The sequence below is a fragment of the Orussus abietinus genome, unplaced genomic scaffold (assembly GCF_000612105.2).
Source record: "Orussus abietinus isolate OABI.00-Male unplaced genomic scaffold, Oabi_2.0 scaffold47, whole genome shotgun sequence".
NCBI lineage: Eukaryota > Metazoa > Arthropoda > Insecta > Hymenoptera > Orussidae > Orussus > Orussus abietinus.
Window position 1 is genome coordinate 140,111 of NW_019396019.1, and position 24,678 is coordinate 164,788.

The 24,678-nt window shown below is 49.0% G+C and overlaps 3 protein-coding genes across 4 annotated transcripts; 1 reads left to right on the plus strand and 2 right to left on the minus strand.

Annotated features, from left to right (window-relative positions):
• Window positions 1-7: 7 nt before the first annotated feature.
• Window positions 8-937, plus strand: LOC105695372. Its single transcript, XM_012416884.2, has 3 exons — window positions 8-159; window positions 271-389; window positions 472-937. The coding sequence occupies exons 1-3, from the start codon at window positions 156-158 to the stop codon at window positions 700-702; spliced, it is 354 nt and encodes a 117-aa protein (XP_012272307.1). The 5' UTR covers window positions 8-155; the 3' UTR covers window positions 703-937.
• Window positions 740-5,944, minus strand: LOC105695371. 2 transcript variants are annotated; one of them, XM_012416881.2, is made up of 6 exons: window positions 5,728-5,944; window positions 5,182-5,636; window positions 4,967-5,097; window positions 4,655-4,904; window positions 4,472-4,587; window positions 740-4,388 (listed from the first exon to the last, which is right to left on the minus strand). In XM_012416881.2, exons 4-6 carry the CDS (start codon window positions 4,798-4,800, stop codon window positions 1,246-1,248), a joined length of 3,405 nt encoding a protein of 1,134 aa, XP_012272304.1. In that variant the 5' UTR covers window positions 4,801-4,904; window positions 4,967-5,097; window positions 5,182-5,636; window positions 5,728-5,944; the 3' UTR covers window positions 740-1,245. The 2 variants fall into 2 exon arrangements, with proteins under 2 accessions (XP_012272304.1, XP_012272305.1); XM_012416882.2 differs by having other exon boundaries at window positions 5,182-5,654.
• A 4,180-nt stretch (window positions 5,945-10,124) lies between these two features.
• Window positions 10,125-18,114, minus strand: LOC105695199 (lachesin). Its single transcript, XM_012416552.1, has 8 exons — window positions 18,055-18,114; window positions 13,217-13,332; window positions 12,540-12,725; window positions 11,915-12,101; window positions 10,979-11,110; window positions 10,769-10,888; window positions 10,522-10,692; window positions 10,125-10,447 (listed from the first exon to the last, which is right to left on the minus strand). Exons 1-8 carry the CDS (start codon window positions 18,107-18,109, stop codon window positions 10,125-10,127), a joined length of 1,290 nt encoding a protein of 429 aa, XP_012271975.1. The 5' UTR covers window positions 18,110-18,114.
• Window positions 18,115-24,678: the final 6,564 nt, after the last annotated feature.

Genomic DNA, 24,678 nt, shown 5'->3' on the forward strand with positions numbered 1-24,678 from the left:
CTTTTCGTAGACGGATACTTGTTTTTTGGAACTTCTTTATCGACTAGAGTTCTCCATTCATCTGCATTGTCTATGATCGATTTTCAAACTTTCGTTAAGTCGGTTTTGTGTTTATGACGTTTGAATTGAATTGAAGGTTGGACCGTTCTGTATTTATGGGTACGTGTTTTTCTTATTTATATGTTATCAGTAATTGAGGTTTTTTAGTTTGAGGTTCATTTTTTATTTCTTTTATATTTCGGATGTCCTAGTAAACAGTTTCTTTTCTAGACGAACTCGAGGAGCAGTGCGAAGATGCGGTCCTCGAAGTGTGCGATGCTCGTGAACGATATCCCGTTCAATGTGCCGACGAACTTACCAAGTGTCTTAAACTTAGGACAGCGATTTGTGTAATGCATCGATTTGACTTTTTTTTAATACTTGTGTACAGGTAAATATGTCCAATTTAGGTTTAACCAATCCATTTTACAGGTGGAACCTGTAGCACTTAAATCGATAGATTCTCTTGAGACGGCAATGTTATCGGAGGAACAAAAAGGGTATATTAAAATGTTGCAGGAAAATGTTAAGTATAATAAATTGTGTATGCAAGCCGATTTGAATAAGCTGGCAAATGTTGCCGATAAAGTTAACGATCTCAAAAATATTCTCGAGCAGATAGAAAACGATAAACAGGGTGAAATAAGTAAGCTTCTTAAATAGTTTTATGTTATGGGTGTTTGGAAATTAATTCACAGGATAAATGAATAAGTTTATTTGAATTCTTAACGAGTATGCTAATCGCACTTAACGATGCAAAAAATCTGAAGTAGAGTACCATAAGCCTAAATAAATGAAATATAGGTGAAAATACATTCGGTTAGTGTTTGTGACCATTATTAAGTCTACTTATGTGAGGTCTTATAACTCAGAAAATACATAACCAGTCTTTACCATTTTTATAAAGTTTACGATATTAACTAAATGAAACTGTACAGTAGGTGATAAGACTAAGCGACATGACGTTTTTGAACATCCACTGAAGAACCATGAAGAATATTTTGTGTACCTACATTTTTCTAGCAACAATTAAACAAACGCTGCGTGTCGATAAAGATCTCGGTTGCTGCTGCTTCTTTATCGCTTATTTCTTGTCATTAAGATGCAGCGAGCAAAAACGAGTGATCAACTTTTTGTAAAAACATTTTCGAGTATTCTGCACCTCTGACAAAGAACTCGTTACCTTGCGGAGTTAAAAGTAGGGTACTACGATACTTTAGGCGTTTTTATTACATCCATACGTGTCACAACCACTCTGGCACCACGTGTAATATCGTGAACCAATTTCCACATTTCAACTGTGAGCTCTTCGCTTTTAATGCTTCTTCCACTAGTATCCGATGTGCGTTTTCGTAACCTGAGCTTCTTTTTAGCAGGATCACCATGTTTCCTTTGTTGTATATCTTCGTTTAACTCTCTATAGAATTCCTCCGTGATGTCTCTTCTTTCTGATAATTTACGCAATGAATCTTCGGTTGAAATCAGTGTACTTGTAGTAGATGAATCTTTGTTTGAAGTATTCTTCTCCGATTCGTTAAGTCTTTCTGCTGGGGTGACTGTGGATTCCTTTATATCAACATGATCTTCACTTTGAGCATTTGGATACGTACTCTTTGATTTTGTATCATCGGAAATATTTTGTGAAGGTGAAGATTCACATTCGTCGTTTCGCATTTCGTCAAGCATCGGCTTTGGGGTGTTCGGTGAAATATTACCAGCAGATTCGCATTCAACGGGAAGCATGGAAGATCCATCAGAAGAAACACTAACGGTTCTGCGTTTAATTATTTTATTTTTTAAAACCCTTTGGAGGGCCAGTGGAATTTGATCATCGGTTATGAGCTTGTTCGATACGACCCGTGGTGTTTCCGAAAGACGTTTACGTACAGAATTGTTTTTTTTTTCAAGTAATGTTTGATCTGCATTCAATGACTGTTCATTCTCGTTCCCAGTCGAGTTATTATCTTGCGATAATAAAGAGTTTTCTTTATTACACGTTTCAGGTAACATAGGTTTCTGCGATACATTAATTCCGTCTTCCTGTAAAGCCGTAACATAGTCCAACTCTTCTTCTTTCGGATCGATGTCATCCATGAGTAAGTCAATGGGGCCTCCAGAGTGCGAGGGTTCGTGTTGAAGAAATTCTGGTATAATGTCTTCGTCTTCCTCGTGATCAAAATCCGTTCCTTCTTCGTTATCCTTTTCCGTCTCCATTAACGTCTCGCTCGTATCCATTGGCATTTTATTATCAGCCAATTGATCTCCGTCGCATTCCTGAATTGTCTGTTCGCGAACATTCTTACTCTCATTCGTTTCCCCCGATGCCTGTTTCCTTTTTGCTATTTTCGTGCTCTTTCGTTTCGATGACAAATTCGCCGATTTTTCGGGTGTATTCGAAACCTCTGCCGAAGCTGTAACTTTTTTCGATGGCTGGCTAACGCAGAATTTCTTTTCGGACGAATTTACCTCGGAGCTGCGCCGGAGGTTTCTCACGCTAGACCTCAGTGGTCGTTCAGGTAATTGCATTTGGCGTCGCCTCCTTTTCGTAAGAATTTTTGACCGAGGGTTGTCGAGTCCATTTCCGATATTTTGAGATACCGAAGGATTCGGGGTCAAAGGATCTTGCATCGGGACGACCTTTGGTGTTTCCGTTGATTCCAAGAAATTACGCGCCTTATTCATTGCAAAGTTTTCGTTATTCGATGGCGTTAGCTTCAAAATTTCTTCCAGGGGGGAAGACACGGTTTTATGCCGCGTATTGTCCGTACCTCCTGGCATATCGATTCTGGTAATAAGGTTCTCTAATCGCAGAAGACTCGAATTGAGAAGACATTTTTCTCCTTCCTTGGTCTCGGCTTTCTCGGAATTTTCCAGCACCTCGTCCATCTCGAGCTTTGTTCTCTGTTCAACAACTGTTACGCTGTCTCTGCCTTGTCTAATGGTAAACATCAAACCCTCCATTACGAGATCAGTGATATCGGACGATCGTAAAGTACCATTCGTATCTCCATTTTGTTCGGTACCAGTTTTTTCCTCTTTGTTGCGATAATTGCCAATTTTGGAAGATCGAGATCGAGAGCGTTTGAATGGAGATGGTCTCGTTGATCTCGGAATCGGAGAAGCGGTGTCGTTAATACTTCGTTCCGTTACGGCCAACGGAACCGTACAATTATTTTCTTTTTCATTTCTAGCCATTTCAATTGCTTCTTTATCGTTGTCGGGATATGATGTGCCTTCTTTTAAATATTCTAAGCATTGATCATTATTGGATGAACTTTCTAAATTATTTGCATTAATAGGGGTTGCCAGTGAAGGCGATTCAAATGTCTCATTAGAATGGCAGATCGGAGACAATGTATTTTTAATCGAGGGGCACATGTTACTTTCAGAGTTCTCTATTTCTTTTTCAATAATGTACTGGTACGGTAAATTTGCCGAATCCATGGTTGGTGATTCAACTTTGTCAGCATTACCATCGCTACGGTCATCCGTGACAGCTATTCTATTTCGATCATCGGTTACTTGTTCCAGAAGATATCTTTCTAATAAAGGTAATTCTTCGAGATCATTGAAACGCGTTGTTTTTATCTTTTTCGATGGTCTGAATTTCTCCTTATCCGATTCTTCGGCATTTCTGCGAAAATCATTCGATTTCTTATGCTGTTTAGCGCTGTTCGAAGGCGAATTAAATGTGTTAAACGGGTCTTCCTTATCTTCACGTTGTACAGATATTTTTTTACTAATGTAATTGTCATTACTTTGAATCTTATCAACCTTTTCTTCACACAACGAACCATTACTGATTTTATTTAAAACGCTAATAAAATTCTTTCGAGTGGACGTCTCTTCAATTCCATCGACGTTACTATTTGCATTCATTTCAAGTTCTTCCAGATCATCGCTGTGACCGTTTATATTATCCATTGTAGTACTTCTAACTGTAGGAGACCCTAGCCAAGATACCGTGCCGTTATTGTTGCTGGATATAAATGAAGCTTTTTCTATGTGATCACTTTCCGTGCTTGAGCTTAATATGTCAGTGTTCGCCTTATATACATATGAAGTTTTGTAATTGTTTGAAGATGTATATGTTTCTGAATTGAATTCAATCGCGTCTTCCGGAGTGAGTTTCCCGTTCCATTCTTGGGACACCGTTTTCTGAAAGTCAGTGTTGCGAAAACTACCATTATTACTTGATCCTGTACCATCTAAGCTGGATGTCGTAGTTTCCGAAGGATCTGCTATTTTTATAGTAAGAACAAATGCACGAGGAAATGTTACTGCTTCCGGTCGAGTTTTAAACTTGACCATAGCGAACATTTTATCTTGGCGTGTCCAAAGTGTATTGTCTATGTTTGGTATAGGAATATAAATTATAGCATGGAAGGTGTGGTAGTATACTTTTAAGTAATAAAATATGATTAAAGGATACTGTAAGTTACAAGAAGGTGACGAGTGCCAAACTGTTGACCTTGTCGCGGCTGGCATTTTATGATCCTTCTTATAATCAGCATTAGTTCTCTTCCATATGTGAATTGTTCGTCATTTCTGAAAAGAGTGCGATCGATAAATATTTTTATAATTATAGAGAATAAATTAAAAAAATGTTACATACTTTGTTGACCGTTGATACTTGAAGGTAAACTTATAGATACTACTTTTGTGGCATAACCAATAAGATCCAGGAATAGTCAAGGCAGGTTCGTTCTCTTTTTTGAGCCAATCAAATTGGCCAACCGTGCGTACATGTATTCCAGGCATTTTCTTTCGGGTTTGCACTCTCGAAATAAAGGAACTAACCTAGTCACTTCTTTGCCCTCGACCGATTCTTTGATCAAGAATGTTAAATAATATAATACTCTTTGCTAAAATGAAACATTGTTAGTAACAATGGAAAAATCTTCATTTTTTTTTTAATCATACATACCCCTGTTATAACCTCATTGATGAATACGTCCTGTATGGTGCACCAGGGCAAAAACTGGCTAGAGTCGAAAGAAAGAAATCCTTTCTTGCTAATAATTTGTACTCCTACCGACTGGACAACCGTTAACGTGTCTACACGGTAAATGGTTAATCGACGGTTAATAAAAAGGGATAATACACAAATTTAAGCTTTAGAGAATCAGTTAAAACGCAAACCTGTACAAGTAGATTCGGTTCCGTATTTTAATTGCAGCGCGATTAGGATTCCTGACACCGCGACTGGCACCAAGTTTTCAAACGTACTCCACAATAATAAAGTTAAACAAGGTAGTGCAAGGCTGGTTAACGTTCCCCCGGCACAATTGCTGCGCAAGACAAACTTTATCATACAGTTAGAGCCAGTGCTCAATGTTGCCGACCTTTTCTCCTCGAGGCTGATGTTGTTGCCATTTACTCCCCTGTAAGAGCATGCCGAGGCAGCAGCAGGAGCATCTTCGCGGGACGTGGTCGACATTAATAATATCGAGTGCCGCGTGTACAAATAAATCGATTATCAATCCATGCCGATCCGGGGAAGGAGCGTTCACGTGAAAACACTGTTCACACCACCGTGGTTCATATGCACAAGCGCTGCATACACAGCAAAGTTGCTTATCCCTCGATCCGCTCACCTGTCAAACAAATCGTAACTTTTCTACCTTTGATATTCAACTGCATTACCAAGGAAGCTTTCCGCAATGGCGGAAAATAATAATTTTTTACCAATATACGGTCACATCTAGTCGCCTCTTCTGCAATCTCCCAAGGCGTCCTTTGATTTTTAATTATTTTTCAGTAAAGGCACAGAGAGAGAGAGAGAGACGCTCAACGGACTAGTAGACGCCATCTTGGTTAACCGAGTCACGTGGTGGCTTCTCGAGAGCAGTTTACGAACGCTGCTCTGCGCTACTCGGTGTAGACCAGTGTAGACACCCGCGTATTCGGGCATGCACGGTTCTGTTTGTTCCCGCTTAAACATAATTATATCACAGAAGACGATGAAAATGAAGCAATATCGGAGGTGAGAATTCAGTTTGATGAAATCGATCAGTCATTAGAGATGCGTCTCTATTAAAAGTTTTATCGATATCGGGACAAGTAGTCATTTAATCTTAGAGCGGAATGGAGAAATTCGTATAGGTTGTGAGAATACCGATAGGGTGCACTCTAGTGGAGGAAAACGGAAACTCGTAGCAGGGCCAATAAAAAGACTTCATACACTCATCTCTGTTTCATAATTATCGACAGAGTGTGTACGTGATAAAGAAATTTTTATTTATGAGAGAATATTCAAACGTTAAGGTGTCCGAGATTAATTATTATTTTATAAATTCAGTGAACAGAATATTGTCATGTTTCGCTCAAACTTTCTAAGAGAATCGACTAAGCAAATGAAATTGGAATTACATAAACAAGTGAATTAATAAAATCTAAGGAATATCGATTGAAAGACAAATACACTATGCACAAGTGTAATGTAACATCGATAATAACATTTTATTGTCTGAAGTTAATAGTATCATACATCATATGCTTTTCGCATCACAAATCACTTTATGGGTGGTTTTACTTAAAAATTATATATTAATTATTACTTCATTCACTGTTTCCAGTCGTACAAATTCGAAATTTGATAAAACGGAAGTCCGAAATAAACCCAACTTAGAAAATTCTGTATCTCGAGTACATGTACACCGATGGACACGAATGCCATCCCTTTTACCATACCTTTGAGGAAGGCATTCGCGTCCGCCAGTGTACGTATTTCGGATTAGTCCAACTCGAACGATTTACGTCTAAATACGTGTTATTTACGTATAAATTTCAGCGTTGCAAAATCGCTCTTATAGAAAAATTTCAGCTCTACCGATACATTCGATGGCTCATCGATTTATCGACTCATAAAGGGCGTACCGAACGCGGTACCGAGTTTGCGTTCTTTCCCTTTAACGTAATCGGTCGTTGTATGAGCACGAAACACGAAGCTCGTAATGTAACGAAATAACGAAACTCCAGAAGACATTTTTTTTTTAACGCCAACAAAACTCCGTTGTCGTAAAAAGCTTTTTCGCAAGCGGTCATTATTCTGCGTGGAGTTATTATCATTATCCATATGTATCCACAATTGCGTGTGTGTCAGAATCTACGTAAGTACATCGTCAATGCCGACCGATTCTTCCAGCCTTTCTATTATGTTACACTCCGTGTCGCATATAAAATCTAGTCTCGTTTAATGTAACCAATTGGCAAGTTTCGTTAACCGATCATGCCGTTAAACGAGCTCAACACTCAATTATTTTACGATATTTACACGATTAGATAATACGTATGTATACCGGTGTATGTACATTAAACGTGGTCCTACATGACTCATATGTGTCGTTGCCATATATATATATTTTTATCTTCAATAAATTCGCCGGTCCTTCGAATTAATATCTATCCGTAAAGTACTCATTTGAAGGCTGAATGAGTGCAGAGGCTCAAGCTGCTTCGTCATTTTAAACAGCTCACTGGAGTGCAATCCGCCACTTTGACATAACTATATATGGATTTGTACACCGTGAAAAGACTACTGCGTTCCTTTTTACAATATTAATTAAGTCTATAACACCTTGGGAATTTTTAATAACTTAAGTCTAGCGGTTTTTAATTTATTTGATAACGTCATTCATTCGTGTCGCAATTTAAAATGAGAAAAATGCTTCATTTTTGGCGCAAAACATTGCTTTAGGTTTCCAGTGAGCTTCTCTTAATTGTAGTAGGTCTCAAATAATCTTGGGAATGACTATATTAGATTTATTGTCTTAGCTCCTACGCTGCCCATGATCACGATCGATCGTAACGTTAGTTTTTTCATAGAATTCGGTATCTCTTCGGGCTGTTAGTACTTTTGGAAAATTGCGTACCTCCAGCGCATTTCGTCCTCCGGCTTCGATTTTCATGATTTTTCGTCAGTATTAAAGTTTCGCTAACGATGTTTCAGGGTTGACACTGTACATGGAATCTTATATTTCCTCAAAATTCGGTCGATCGTTAGAAATATTTTACACCTACCGTATTTTAACAAATTAAATATTAAACGGTATTTCATATTCAACAATAACGAACGTTAAATCCGGTGATATGAAAAATAATACAGCAACAAGAAATATCTTCGTTATCTTCGAAATAACGAATATACTTAAATTTATTACAATTAATCCTACGGTATACCGAACCGTTTGCGAAAGTTGCTAGACTTTAAATTTTGGGACGATAATCGCGTAACCGAATATTTAATACAACACGAGGGTAGCTTTAATGCACTCCTCTGGAAATTTTATTCATATCGAAGCTGTACTTAAAATACTCTTTCCATATAAAACATACGGTAGAAGCCGAAGTTTCGTCCTCGTCAACCCTGTCTCTTATTCACCGATTCGTTAACTTAATCGTTAAAGCCTATCGTTATTATCGTTACGTAATATTAGATAACTTAATTCATTAAAAACCTATCGTCGTTACTATTAAATAACAATTAGCATGCAGAACGAGGAAAAAATGCTGCGTTCCTGCGGATCAGTTCGGTTCGGATAGTCTTCGAGAGTAAATCGCATCGAAACTAAGCGAAAAGGGATAATCGATAAGTTCGTATGAAAGGAAAAGAACGGGTCTTTTCCTCGTGCCGCGGCCACGAGCCTTGATCGGCGCTGGCGATTTTCTAATTACACCCTTGTCATCTCGTTGGATTACTTTTCGCGTATCGAGTGCCGATAACGATCAGTCGTCGGTTTACGCGCTCGGCCAAAGATCGAACGATCGAACGACGACGTAGCGTTGGAAAGAAGGAACACCTGAGCGGCACTCATTCGCCAGATGCAAAGCATCGTACGGTCAAGTTCTGCCGACTTGGCGCCTGCGTTACAACGGCGGCCCGCCACGCAATTGCTCGGGGCAATTAGTCGCCGCGTACCGTGCCTAATGATAACGATCAGCAGGAACATCGTCGAGCGAAATAATCCTTCGTCTTCCCGCCACATCGATCGATAATTGGCACCTTAGCTCGCCCACCGAGTTCAATAAGGATTATACGCTGTAATTTGAAGGGATTTGTTACTATTTGCATACATTAACATCCAAGATGGCAGGGCATCCCCAGCCTCCGAAGACCTCTCCCCAACGTAAGCGCGGTGGGTGTACGCGTTCCTGGTGTTTCATAAGAATCCCTGAACCTCGGATAGAAATTCCGAGGGCGAAATCGCAAGGGAGCAGGGCGCATCTATCGTTTCCCCCTTTCCTCCCTTTACTTCTCGATATAAAAAATAGAATTTCCGTCTAATGATGGAAACGATGAAAATATTGGAAGAACGTCTTGGAAGAATACACGGTTCGTCGGCGTGATCGGTTACATATCGCGTGATTGCGTGCACGGGAACTCCTGCCTCTTCGAAAGATATGACAAAGTCGTCCGCCTCTGGCGCGGTGCTAATTTTGCGCACCCGTGAGCGATTACTCCGTTCGCCATTTTGTATTCACGTCGGAGTGGGATTTCAACGGTCGAGGAGACGCGAGCGGGTCGTTCTCCGTTGAATTCGAGGCAACCGCGACGACGTGAGAAGTAAACGATGGATTCTAAGTCGACAGTCCAGCGTCGTTGCGCAGTCATCGCAGCCGGCCCCGCGTTCCCGTTTTCATTTCGTTTATTTGATTACTCGCAAACGAAGGACCTACGGAAAATCGCCGGAATCACCCCGTCACCTCGCCGAATTTCCCTAAACGAACCTAATTTTTTCTAAGCCCGGCAACGCCCCCTTCTCTTTCTCTGCCTATTTACACGAGCCCTCCGTCGTCCCTCGACATCCTCCTCTCAAAACGCGATCGTTATTTCGAATTCGAGGAAGACCCGTTTCGAGCGACTCGGCGTCCCTCCGTGGCCAGTCCTTCGCGTTAGTCGTTGTTCGCCCGAATAATAAATACTCTATTACCCGAATTCGGGATCCTTCGTCTTCTTTCCCTATTTCCTAGCTCCCTGAACGTTACGTCCAGTTAACGACGAACTCGTCCCATCGAGAGGGGTCTCTTTCTCCTCGGGATCCCTCGAAGCGGGCCGTCTCGTTCCTTTCCTCGGGGAGACCCATTTACAGCGCCGTGGCGAGCGGCAACAGAAGCACGACCATTCGCGGCAAGAAGAACTTTCGCGAGTTCGCGGCGTTGGCGGCGACCAACGGGGGGGACATGGAGGGTATCGTCAGGGGCCTCTCCGTGCGTTGACCCTCTTGCGTGCTGCCGCCCATGATCTGCGTCGTCCCGAGGTCGTCCTCCGGGAAGAACCTCTCCCCGTTGTCGAATCTCTCCCCGGGGGGACGTCGGTTCTTTTTCCTGCCCTTCTCGGGCTTTCTCCTGGGCTCGAGGTCCGGGTTCCTCGTCCACGTGCCCGGCGTCGTCTTCGCGGGATGCAGCTCTGAAACGAAGCGTCGGCCCCGTAAATATCGACGATCGACTCGTCGACGGACAGGGACGGCGAAGGTGGATCACCTTGCAGGTGCACGCTGCCCTCCGCCCTTCCGAGGGCGTTCACGGAGGAGCAGATGTACCCCCCGAAGTCGTGCTTCTCGATCCTCTTGACCGTCAGGTTCATCACCCAGGAGTACTCGCTCAGGGCAGCCTCCGCCATCGAGTACACGTCGCTGTGCAACAACTTCGTCCCTGAAGCGAATTAAAGTATCGTTACGCCGCGGGGATAACTTTTGATCGGTCGACGGATATCTCGGTTTCTTCTCACCCGTGTCCCTGAGCCAGGTGTTCAGAGCATGCGGCGAAGCCTCGACGTGACACTGCAACGTCACGTCGCTGTTGATCGGCGCCACCACCAGTTGGTTGTTCACCTTGATCAGCGGTGGAACTGAAGGGAAACATCCGAGTATCGGTCCATCTCCGCCCAACGAGTCATCGAGGATATCTACCGACCTACCCGTCTAACGAATTTACTCACAAGTGACCTGAACGGAGTACCGCTTGCTGACCGTCGGTGGTATCCCGTTGCTCGCGATGCAGAGATAGGTCCCCATCTCCTGTCGAAGCACCCCCGTCAGCTCCAGGATCTCCCCCTCGTAAGTCTTGACGGCTGTAAAAAGGGGATCGCTCTCCGTGAGTCGCGATTAATGCGCTCGATTTTTTCCCGTAGGTCCTTCCCGCCCTCGCGATCGGGAGTCCCGGAGTCGGGTCCGGGACTTTATGCCCTTTCCCCGGCCGGTTATCCGTTCGCCCTTCGGAATTAACGCGGGATCTTGCCGAGGCGCCGAATCGACGAGAGGAACGCCACTCCGAGGAGGAATTGCATTAACGAGTCCCCGGGACGAAGGAATGTCGCTTTTACGGACACGGGAGGGAAGAGCTCGGAGCGCTTCCCGTAGGGGCGAAGGGACCGTCGAGGAATTACGATCGGAGGAAAGTGTTTCCGAAGTGTTTTCCGTCACGACGCCGATTCCCCACCCTCGCCTCTCCCGGCCACGGTTTATGACCCAAAGACAACGAACCCGACCCTCCCGTGATCGGCAGGACGCGTCTCGCCGTCCGGGAGGAATCCCGGCTTCTCGAGAACTCGCCGGGGAATTCCTCGACCCGCCCCCGGGAAAAGTTTCCGGCCGCGGCCCACCTTAGGAAGGGACGGACCCGAAATCCTGTCCGCTTCCGGTATTTTCGCCGATCGCTCCGAAGGAACCTTCCTCGCGGGCGGTCGCGAGGGAACCGACAAAACGGCCGGGGCGGTTTGAGTCAACTTAAATTGCGTGGATACACGGAGGCCGCGACAGGGGTACGGCCCGGGAGCAAGTTGATTCGGTTTTCCGCGCCGCGGTAAATTCCCGGGAAACCGAATTTCCATTTTTCGCGAGCTTCGCGCCGCGTCGAACGGCTCGGAACGTCTTACACTGCTTGACTCCCTCTCCTCGAAGAGTGAAGTTCTGTCCGTCCTCCCTGCGCCAGGTGACGTTGGGCTCGGGGGTCCCGGTGGCCACGCACCGCAGCCTGACGTTGCCCCCCTCCTTCGTCACGAGGCCGTTGGCCGACTCGTCGTCCGCGATGTCCGGTGGTTTCAGGACGACCATGTACCCCATCTGGAAAGAGCGAGAGGCGTCGATCCCGGGGAACCGGGCAGGTCCCGTCCGTTTCGAGGGCGGGGAGGAGAGGACCGGCACGTGCTCCTCCGATCTCGCGACCCGTTGCCCTTTCTTCCCGGGGAACCGCCGGGGAGCCGCCGGGGAGCCGCCGGGATATCGCTCACGCGCGACCGCGCTTTGGCGTAAAGAGATTCCACGAGGAATCCTCCGGGCCCGTCCCTGCTTATTCTCCCCCGCCGAGAGCCGAAACGTTCCCCTGGGAATCCCCTGGGAATCGACGCGTCGATCGACCCCGGGACGGGAATCGAGTCCGCCCTCTTCCCGGTCGAGTCGAACGTGCGCGAAGAAAAATGAATTCGCCGATCGGAGGGAGGCTCCCGACGCGACTCGGGAAACCTAGTCGGGTGGCTTGCACTTTTTCCGTCCGTGGCTCACCTGGCTGCGCATGGGGTCGGTGTTCACCTGGCACATGTACGTGCCGGAGTCGTTCCGCTGGACGTTCGATACGTGCAACTTCCACGTGTTGTGTCCGTTGTGAGTGACCGAGAGTCGCGAATTGTGGGTCACCATGTGATTTTGAATGGCGAGGATCGCTCGCGAGTCCGACTTGATCCAGGCTACCTGAAACCGAGTCGATCGGCGGTTTAGCTAGCCGTTGCTCCCGTTCCCTCGTCGCTCGAATCGCCCGACGATACGGCGTTTTAATTTCGGCCGAACGGGGAACGACGCGCGCGTCTCGAATCCTCGAATGTTCGTCCACTCCGGCCGTGCGCACCTCTTTGACCACGTTTGCCGGCCGTACGGTAAAGTTCGGCAGAAGTGCTCGAGATTCGAGATACTCTTTCCCGGCCGGGAGGACGCGCAACGGACGCGCCGACGGTCGTTCGATGGCGGTTTTCCGAAGGGTCTCGATGGCGTCGCCCGATATACACCTCGATCTTTGCCAGCTACGCTCGCTTTTGTCATGTCCCGGGCGAATTACAATTTTTCGTCTCCTCCGCCGTCCCCGTACCTCGCCCAAAGGCTGGCACGAATTTCTCTCCGTCCGTCGTTTCTCGAAAATGATCAACCGAGGATCGAGAGGATCGAGAGTATCGACGAGTTATCGGTACCTTGTACGATTGCAGGTGATTGACGACGCAGGTGAAGTACACGTCTCTCCCCTGGACCACGGTATGGTTCTCCAGAGGTGCTAAGAATTCCGGCTCCACCGGCGGCGATTTTTGACCTGAAAGTTCGTATTCTCTGTGTCACATCGGTCAACGGACTCGAAACGATTACGTATTCTCGGCCGAATTTCGAGACGTTCCGCCGGCAACGCGGAGTTCGGATTTCGAACGAGGGCGGCGAATGCGGGGGCGAACAATGGTCGATTAAATATTCACCGGCGCGTATCAGCTCGAAACCAGCCATATTCCCGTTATCGAATTCCGGCAAGCGTTCATGCGGCGGAGCCGATAAGTGGAAAAATTCTTGAGTCGCAATCGTAATCCGAAGACGCTCCGCCACTTCCGCGGGACGTTTACGACTCTCTCGGCCGCGCTTCCAGGGAATTCTAATTTTTCCTTCAATTTTCCCGGCTTCGAGCCGCGTTTTGCCGCCCCGTCCGGCCCAAAATTTTGGAAATTCGCTTCGAAAATATTTTGCCCGTGAAATACGAAACCGGCGGTGCCCCGAAATTTCTGTCCACACGAAATTTACAATTTCGCGCAAAACGTTCGACGTCGTTAATTGAATACAAATGAAATTTCCCCGAATATTTATGCGACGATGTAATCGTAGAGCACGAATATAACGCACGGTATGTATGTCGCAATTACAATTCGGTAATGTTCGCGCCCGACGATTTGAAAAAATAATTCCCTCATTTGGGCATCCCGTTATCGGCCTCCCTACGTTGATAAAGTCTCGTCGGGGGATGCGAGCCTCTTGATCGGAGCTCTCGGCATAATTGAACGGTCGAGGGAGTACTTGGACGATAATTATTGTTGTTAAACTTTGAGTGCAGTAATCGATTGAAGCTATCTGTAATTGGATTAACTCGTTCGTTTAGGCGAGTACCCTCTGGGATCAAAGGGAAAACGTTAATACCGGCTCGATCGTGGACTCGCCTAAACTCACAAAGGGAGTCCCGTCTATCCCTGGGAGGCAAGAATAGCTCGCGAAGATGCCGGGAAATGCACGAACGACCCGAGAGGAAACTCCATTAATTACCGTTTGGAAGGCCAAAGCAACGGAGACGTTGTTTAGCGCAACGCCGGATTACCCCGGAGTAATTTTATCGAGAGTCGGAAAGACGGAAAGCGGGAGGGACGGGCTCTCGATATCGGTCGACTCGGCCGAAGGAGGGAAATCGAAAAAAAGCCCATCTCGGCGGAATTATTAAAAATATTCAAAACTTTATTTCCGAACCCTTTCCCCGGTCCATAGTCACCGGGAGACCTGGAAATAATTTTCATCGACTCTTCACCTTGTGCTTTTCACCCGAGTGGCCAAATTATACGTAATTCGGCGGCTCTATTTAATTCCGAAAAATTTCTGCACCCGGCGAGTTCTATTAGGGGTTCCAAACTTTTTCCCCCGCCAGCGGGAACGTGGAAAATTCCGGACTGAAAACCCTTCTCTCTTTCTTCCCTCCTTTTTGTATTAATAAACCGGATAATTGTAGTAATAAGCTCGGTAACGCGAATCCGGGATTTTTATTTCCAGACGAGGGGATTAATTCTTGACACGATTCGCCGAGGGCCGGGGCAAAGTTCGCGGTAACTCCGGATTACGTTGTCCGGATAATTAAATCGACGAGACACTTCGATATTATTCCAGCTCCCGTAAGCAATTTGCGAGACTCCTCCATCTTCCCGCGGCGGAAGACGAAGCTGGAAAATAGAAAAGTGGGCATTTAAGTGGATACCCCCTGCGACTCGATAAAGCACCTGCGGAATAAAGCTCTTAATCTGACTTTTTTCCGAGCTACTTATCAGATCGGGGTGCATACCTAATCTCCGTTAACTCTTTGCCGGGCGCTCTCCGATGTAGCTTCCGAAGTTTGCCGTTCCACGAACCGTGGATAATTCGGGTTTAGATTTCCTCTGACCAGCTGAGCAACGAATTCCACAACGAGACATTAACGGAAACTTTACCCGGAAAAATCGACTCCGTGGATCATCGGCTGAATAATTCCAATATTATATCGTTAACCTCTTACGCTGGAATGACGTGCCGTACCCGGATCGACCGTAACTCTCCGGACGAGGTCGAGATGGCATCTGCCAATTAATTTCCAGCGCAAGAGGTTAAAAGATATTAACTTTCCGTTAGCCGCTGTTAGTTTCATTTTGAGGAATGACTCGGAAAGTCCCTTCGTCGATCTTACTCGAGGCACGATAACGAAAAGATGGGAGGACGGACGAGGCAGGGCCTTCGCGGTGCCCTTTCCGCAGAGACTAATCGTTGACACGGTTTACGGTAGGTCCGGATTACGCCCTGCGGATAATTTAATCGATAAAATGGGCCAGGATATCATTCGAGTGGTCGCGAGCAATCGAGGAGAGCTCGCCCCCTCGCAGTCGGTCGAGTCCCGTTGAAAATAGGGAAGTAGCTACCCCTCGACTCGCGGAATAGCTACAGGGAGTACCGAGCTCCCGGGCCTCTCTCTCGCTCCCGAGCTACTTATCAGATCGGGAGACACACCTATTGATTTTGGCTTAAATGGAAATCCGACAGAGAGAGAGAGAGGGAGGGAAGACGAGAGGAGACCCGGGACGTTTCTTTGAAGCGGTATTCGACCCTGGTCGGAAGTGCGATCCTCCGGACCGAATCGCTGATCGGGAGAGCCGGACGCCGGGACGGTTGTTTCTTCTCGAAATAAGAGGGAAGAACGAAGAGCTGCCGGGAGAGCTCGAAAATTAATTTGAATCTCCTCCGGCGTCCCGGTGTTTAAACTGGAGGCGAGCTCTCCTTCGGGTCGCCGTCAGGAATCCGTCGCGGAAAATGGAAGAACGTCGCCATTTCAGCTGTACTTTAGCGTTCCGACGAGGATCGTTTCGTTAGCATAATCCGGAGTGACCGCGAAGTCCGGAGCTTCCGTCTCGGAGCAGTCCGACGGAAGCTTGCAGCAGGTTGCGGCAGATTGCAGCAGCTCGCGGAGGCCCGGAGCAGAGTGGAGCGGACAGCGGCACCTTTTCCATCTTATCGGGCCGACTCGCTATTTTTCCGATACGTCTCCGAGAGACTTCGAGGCGCCGGATCGGCGGCGAGAGAGGGAGAAACCGGCGACGCTACCGTTCTTTATTTAGGGGCGAGACCGGCGCATCGGAACTGCTTTTTTAGAGCCACATACACCGCCCCTGGGTTGCACCTTTATGCCGAGTCGCCCCCCAAACCCGGTGATTGGAGTCGAGGGGAGAAAGCTAGCTTTTAAACGCCTTGGAATTATTCCCGGGAGGTACGGCGACAATGAGTCTTTGTTTTTTTTTCCCCCTCTTTCTGTCCCTTCGCGCGAATTCTCGTTCTTCGTCGGAGAATAAATGTACTTGAACTTGCCAGAATGGGCGCAATTATTAAAGCGAAGGTCGAGTCGACGTATCCGGTCTCTTCGTGGCTCCTCTGTCTTTTTTCCTTCGCCGAGGGTCTCCGCGTGGCAGATATACGGATAGAAATGTACGCGGCACGAGGTATTAAAGAAATATCCTGAACTGTATTTTATGCCACCTACAGGGGCAATCTTTATTGCAGGGGTCGCCGCACTTTTATGTTCGAAGGAAGGCGGGACTGTATAACGTTGGAAATCACGGGCAAGTCGAATGTCATGGCGAGCCCGTTGGGGTATTAAATTGGGGGAGGTAATACGTCCTCATAAAATGCCCCACACGCGTGCACGTAATTTTTTTATCGAATTCTAAGAATTCGGAGAAATCGCAGCGGCTCGATCGGAGAGCTCCACGCGAGTCGGGTCAGTATATTTCTTTCTTTCTCGGGCATTCGGGGACCGTCGTAATATTTCTCGGCGAGATATCAAGAGATACGTCGCGGCGCTATCTGGCAATGCGTACTTATTAGCCGGGCGTTTCTCGAACGAGATCCCGATGCGGCGCCGTCGCCCCGCAACGGCCGTACAAGGGTAATACATCCTCGGACCCGTGGGGTTTGCAGAATCCACTTAAATCCGCCTTGATTTAGTTAGCCACGGGGCCAAGCGCCCGCGAATAACGGCAAAGCTTTTCGGACTGATAGGGACCGTTAAAAAACCCATCCACCACCCGAGGGCACTTAATTGCGCGAGTGCGCGAGTAAATTCGCCAGCCGCGCGCAGCGGTGTCTTGCGATTTGCCCCCGCCCTCGCGAAATTGGACAAGATGGCCGATTCTTAGTTCGAGAAAGCCACCGCGACTCGTTTTTTCGTTAGGCCGGCCCCGATCCGCAAAAATATCTGCCTCCGCGACCCTAATTGCACAGTCGCTCGGATCAATTCACTTTGTCCAACGGCGGCTCTGCGGAAAGTGAAATAATTCTCTTCCGAGCTTTCTCCCGTCTCTCTCTCTCTCTCTCTCCTCCCTTCTCTCCCTTCGGCGCAAATCGCATTAACGTTTTCTCGCTTAGAGGCTCGACTTTCGTTAACGAATCCCATGCAAATCCAACGGTTCGTTAATAACGACTGTCCCGCCAGAAGAACGGCCTCTTTCTTCTCTGGAATGCGGTTCTCTGGCTTCCGGCGAAATTCTCAATTCACTCGCGATAATAAAATTGGGAGAAGATTTTTCGCGGGACGTGTTTCGGGATTGTTCGGGGGCAGGACATCGTTGCGACGAGAATACGGGAGATACGAAGTTTGGAGAATGGGGGTAACGAGCGAGGGTAATGGGATATGCCTATTATGAAAGGATCACACAGGGAAGGGCGAGGATTTGCAGGGAAAAATACAATTCATTTGAAGAAAAAGGGGAGGACTTACAGAGACAAAGTTGCAGTACCGCGGCGAAAAGCGCAGCGAGTCTGCGTGCTGCCATGAAGACTGCGCCGGTATTGTGACGAGGGCTAGGAACTCCTCCCGTGGGGCCAATAGGCGATCTGGAACAAAAATCTTTTCTAAGCGCCGATTCGGAATTCCGCGATTCGTTTTGGGGCGCCGGAAAAATATTAGTCACCGGATTGCATCGACAGCGCGGCAGCGCCGTTGCGCGGAACCTCGACTCGACGGCGCAGGACGCCGTAACCAGGCAACGCGGCGACGCCGTATCCAGGAAACGCGGCAGCGCAACGACGCGCTGTCGGCATCAGGGAGGAGACAGCGCAAAATGCGGTCGTAGTTTCGCGCGGGCCAGGATCTTAATTAAGATAGGCAAGTGCGGCATGAACTAGAATTTGCGCTGGCTGATTCGCAAGTTGCAAGGTGCAAGTTGCGTTGAGGACAGACAGCTCGGGGTTCGGAAGTTCCTCGAGTTATTACGAGGTCTCAAAGTTGGGATGTTTCTCGCGCCTTGAATATCAAGGGATCCCGACGATCGGTTTCTTTTGTTTCTCGAGCACCGTCGAATCGCGCCGGGAGTAATTCGAAGCCGAAACCTTGGCCAAGCGTTCGGATGCGATCGACGTCGGGACATCCGTAGCTCGCGAAACCGATTCGTGGTACAACTCTAGGTAGGCGGGCGGGTAAACACGGAAATAAGTCGAACCAAGACGCAAAAGGAAGCCGCCGTTTCGCGATTTTAATTAAGATAGGTGAGCGCAATTTGCGCGGGCCGATTCGTGAGTTGCGGCCTCGTGCTCCGAGGCCGGGGCTGGGAAGGATTGGGCCATTAGACTCGAAAGGTTTTGTAGGTTCTCCTTTGGGCCATTATTGAACGGCTGCCGATGAATCGCATTCGGGTACAATGAAGCGCACGGTACAATTAAACTGCAGCGACGCGTTCGAGCTCGACGAGGGAGCCGAGGGAGCGAATCGAAAAGGCTACTTTGCGTTTGTCTCTAAGACTTTCCTTAATTAGTCCATTGCATTTACGGTTACGACTAAAAGGCTACAGCCCAGGGGAGGAGACGCGGGCAATGCAAGATTCCGCTCGTCCGGTGCCTCCGGTGCCCTCGTGGCTTTGGAATCAAAATTGCCCCCGAGGGAAGGGCACGCCGGGAAAAACGAGAGAAAGGATTTATTGTTTTAATGACGGTACAATTCCCTCGTATCCGAAATCCGAACCACGGAAAAAAAGGGAAAAGGACTTCCGATTAAAGCGAGCTTTCGTCATTGAATGACCGCATACGAAGCCAAATAATCAGGATGAAGAGGAAATTTCTATGTATCTCCTCCGAGTGTTCGAGCTGCCAGTAAAAAGTATCGGGCAAACGTTCACTGGAGGTTTTTCTACCCCGTGGGCAGATATCTCGAGATGCACTTTCGAGAGCCGCGTGCAGGGATGCATGGCGGTGCATAATGGGACGTAAGTAACGCACCCTGACACGTGTAATGATCTCCTCTGCGCCATTTTTATACATTTTTTACACGCCGCTTCTCGCGAAACCACTTCGCTGCAATAATAAAATAATTCAGTTTGCGCTCGGTATTTGCAGGAATTACAGCCCAGGGGCATTGTTAAGAAAATCTGGAGGTGCACTCAATACCCCCCGACTTTCCCCTTGCATTAACCCCCATTGTCGATTTCTTTTCATTGTCCCGGCCGAGTGTTTCTCTTGGCGGTAGATACCGCGGCCGGTGAAAGAGCGGGATTCCGTCAACCCCCTCGGGTTTCCTTAGAATTCCTCCGAATTCATCCCTTGGCCCTTCCCGGGGAGCATCGGCGCACGTAAGTCGGTCCGTCTCGTGCGATATTTCGTCGGTATTCGATACACACTCGTGGAGCCCCGTAAGTTATGGCTTTCGCCGTATGAATGTATGCATGAGATACGAACTTTCTGCTTTATGCATTGAACGCAACGCGTGATAAGGAGCGACGCCAGTGGTTTTACGAGAACCGCTCCTCCCTGAATGGGACGCCGCCGTTTAATCGGTGCGCCATTGTGTACGGAGGGTGCATCCCGGTCTCCTCTTTTTATTCCCACTTTGCCGTTAACTTCTCGGCCGAAAGAGCCGGCTACCTTGAACCACCGGCGTCTAGCGGCGGCCAATGCGGAGGAACGGTCCGACGATTTTCCTTTCTCGTTATCCGAGTCGTTCGGGCGTCCGTTGATTCGGCAAGCGAGAAACACCGCGTTCTCGACGTTCCGAAATGGCGAGAACCATCGCGGCCGCCATCGCAGCAGCCATCGGTGCAATTTAATCCACCTCCGCCGTTTCGGGTAAAACCGGCAACCCCTCCGGAGAAGTGACGGGCCGCGGATGGATTTCCGCGGATACTCGGCGTTCATCGAAGGGAGCCAACGCTCGCCGCCGGCTTTCGCGGAATTCGCGACGTGACGTTTTACATTTAATAAGAATTCCACTTGAAATTCTTGCCGGAGGACGTCCCGAAGGAAATACACCGGGAGATTTCTCGGAGGTTCGGGGAGGAAGGAGCTCGGAAGAGAAAGAGGGAGGAATAAAGGAGTCCGGAGGAGGAGAGCGAGAAACGAGAGGGGAGGCAGTCCCCGCTCGGGCTTAAACGGGGCGGGACTTTTTTGCACGAGCGATCGCTCGCCACCCCCTCGCCGCCCGGTCGTTTGATAAATTTTATGGAACCGAAGGAAACAATATTTTCGCTCGAATGCTAGTAGGTGCTCGACTACCTCGATAGCCGTACCTGCCGGTGACGGGTGAATCGCGGTTATTCGGTCAGGCGGTACAAGAATTGGCCTCGGCGCATAAGCCTGCACAAGTGGTCGGGGCACTCCCCCGACTCCCCCGACTCCCCCCATTTTATTTACCTGCTTCCTGCCCCTACGTATCTTACTCCGTAATTCGTCAGCCGGCTCCGTGCCGATACCATGCAAGTGTCCGTGACGTGGTCACGTCCCCGTGGCCGGTCGAGCGATTTCCTTCGGGCTCCCGGAATTACTCCCGGTCGATTATTTCGACGTTTTACGTCCCCCGACGGGGTCACGGAAATAAATCGCCCCGGAATAACGTGCCCGCCTCTGGGACCCCCTCGAAGCGAAAGAAACGGGGCGGTTCCTTGCTCGGAAATTCTCTAGGAGTTGGCCGACCGTTTAGAGAACCGAAATCCCTCATCAAAGTGTCAGGAGAAATTGTCTTCGTATTTGTTTGGGTGGAGGGGTCGAGGTCGTCGAGATTCGAACGATTTTTTAATCGCGTAACTTCGAGCCGGTGGAAGAGTATACCCTTCTCGAGGGTTGAAACGGGACATTCGGTACACACCGTGGAGGGTGCGGTCGCACCCTCGTTGTCCGGTGCATAACCCGGAGCATTTGGGCCGGTCGTCTGCGATTTGGCTGCTCGGCGGTCGAAAGGCACGTCCCAAAAGTCGGGGCGAGCACCCTCGGCTCGTAGATCCCCCGAAGCACTTAGGTAACATTCGTTTGGCGTAAGTAAAGGTGAAAAGCGGACACTTTGTATGCGCGGTAGCGCCCAGCGACACGTTTCCTCTATCAGGAGGCTATCCCCGGCGACGTCGTCGGAATGGACCGTCAAGCCGTCTCCCCCCTCTCGCCCCGCCAACCCCTGTCGGGCATATCACGTAATACGTTCACCCCCCTCTTCCACCTGACCACCTCTCCGGGCTCTTGCCGGGTCGCGAGGAAAGGTGATTTAATTTCGATTTTATCGCGCGCGAAAACGAGTGGCAGGACCGATCGCCGGTTCGTGATACATTTTTTCTTCTCCACGGGGGTGGATCTTGCGTGGAGGCGAAAGTCGTCAAACGATCGGATTTTGCTTCGATTTGTCCGACGATAAGGGTGGAATTGGCACGATTTCGGTTTTTCGAAATCGAGAGGGGGGACTCAGCGTAGGTACAAAGGGGTTCGCGTGCATCGTTAGAGAGGCTAGGTTAGGGGTGAGTTTCGCGATACGGAGGTCGTCAGCGTTTCCCCTAAATTGAGTGTTTCCTGCCTCCTACGACATATTTCCCCTATCAGCAGGCCATCCTTGGTCACATCCTCGAAACGAACCGCTTCTCTCGCTCTCGCAATTTCGAGTACGGAATTTCGAGACGGACGTACATCTCGTTTGGTACGTTCAACTCCCTTTCGACGTTACTGCCATTTCAGGGATTTCACCGGAGAGCAAGGACACTTTAATCCCAACCATTGGAGCCTGAAACCAATTTGCGAGGAAACTTCGGCTCTTCGCGCGGGTGCAATTTTTTTTGTCATCCAGGGTGGAAGTGACAAATGATTTCTCCGCTCCCTCGCCCGCACCCCCTCAGCGACTCGAAAAGCTGGATTCCGAAGTATACCCCGGGCGGTAAATCGTCGACTTATCGTTTTTTACGAGTACACCGCGAGCCACGTTTACCAACTGGATACTTGCGGAAATTGTAAAGAAGTTGCCCTTTATTACCGCCGCAAAGAGGATGAGTAATTCGAGTCGACGAAGTCGGTTTCCCGCGGGGGGATATCCGGGGGGTGTTTCACCCAATTAAAGTTCCAAGTATTGCCCTCGAAAGAACCGCTTCTTTCGGCCAGGAAGCCGCTCCCGACCGCGCTCTCGGATGATCCCTTTTCGGCTCTGGCACCCTTTCCCCGCGAGTGCCGAATTTTGTTCCCAGGGTCAAACCGAAATTAATATTTCCCAGCTCTCCGAGGATCTAACCGCCTCCGCCGGGCGAGGAGTCCGAAAGTTGTCCCGGGTGCGTCGGTGTTTATTTTCCTGGAACTTGTTACAACTTCGGAGAAGTTGCACCCCGCATTGTTCGGAAGAGGGTAATTCGAGTCCGCGAGTACCTAGGCGAGGGATATTCGGTCCGTGTTCCGCCCAATTAAAGTAGCGAGCATCGCCGGGGCAATAAGTACTTCCGAAATTGGAACCGCGTCGGTGCGTGCCGCGTCAGCGTGGGAAGTCGGCGGGAGCGAGCAAGAACGCCGAGCGGCTTCGGGCCCCTCTGTTTTCAGGCGGGAGTAAGGACGCTTTAATTGTTAACCATTGGCGGTGGAGAGCGTTCGCGAGGAAAAAGTGGTCGTTAGGGGGTCTGGAGAGGGGCGCAGGGGCGAGTCCACTTAATGCCGCGACTATTACGCGCAAGGGTGCTCCCCACGAGACGAGGGTGCTCCGACTGATATTCTCAAAGTGGGGGGAACGAAAATCGAGCAAAAAGAGGGAGACCGCCGCGGGGGTGAGTTATGAAAATCGCGTCGACGCCCGGCCGCGCGGGGGTGCCGAAAGAGTGCTACCGGTGCTAAAAAAATAGGGGGAGGCAAACGAAGTGGAATCGGGCAATAAAATTCTCACCCGGCCGCGGTGTCGGCACCGCTTCCCCTCCCAACCCCTGGACGAGCCAAGGTGGGGTGCGTCCTAATTATTTTCGCCCGTATGCGTAAAACGCGACCGAACTTTCGGAGGGAGTTGCCGTCGTTGCGGCGCGCGCGCCGACCGACCCCCCGTTTCCCGTTTCCACCCCCCCTTCGACCCCCGCCAAGGCGGGCGAAAACTTAATCCGCGGCAACGGCGACGTCGCTGTTTCTGGCATCTCCGCGGTGCTCCGAGTGCGTTCCTCTCGAGAGACCCGCAACGCGGCTGGCTAAACGTTTCCACCCCTCGCCCCGCGAGGCGTCGCGACGCCACTCGGAGAGACCGGAAGTTCTTCCACCCCCGGCCCCGACGAGCCGGGCCGAGGGGACCCGATTCGACCAAAGACGACGACGCGTCGAATAGGCGAGGCAGTGTTCTCGCGCGATGCGCTTATCAACCGATCGTCGGCTTATCGAGTCGAGGAAATTGGGGACAAATTGGTATCGTGGCCTCTCGCAGGGGTTTGGTATTAAAAGTGGTAACGCGATTTAGGTGGGTCTTCCGAGAACGTCCGCGATCTATCTTTATGCCGCAATTAGCCGAAAATCCACGACCTCGGCCGGCAAAATTCGCGCTGCTCTGTATTCGCGTCAGGTTGTTCGGTCCGATAAGAGGTTCTTGCCGGTGGTTAGAGGAGTTACGACAATAATTATGCGGGAAACATAGCCAAGCCCGGGACGGCTGCTAAATGGCGCTCTCGTCCTTCGCAGTCCCCCGACTCTCGAGGAAGTTTTTACCCCGGAGTTAGATCGTTCGCGTCGATCTCCCCTCCTCGAACTTGGCACAATTAGCGGGGTGCCATCGACACCGGGACGCTTCTTCCTATCACCGGCTCTCAGGGGCGACGTCGGGCCTTACCCGGTTAGTCGTTGCGACCTCTTCGAAAAGTGTGTCTTCACGACGAGAGGGTACTCGTCAAAAACGGCTAACCGGTTAATCCGTCGATGAGCGATCGAAGCTGGTTCAAAAACTAAAGAAAAAGTAAAACTGCCGCGAAAGGTAAATTTGGATATACCCAAAGATCCGCGAACCTTCGAGATTCGCGCGCTGACACCATTACGGATATCGATCGTTTTGGAAAAGATAATTTATCTACCGACTCGAAGTGGCCACTCGGACGCGCAGGGAAAGCGTGGAGGGCGAGGGAAAGAGAGAGGCAAAATCTCGGGGCCGCCGCGAGAC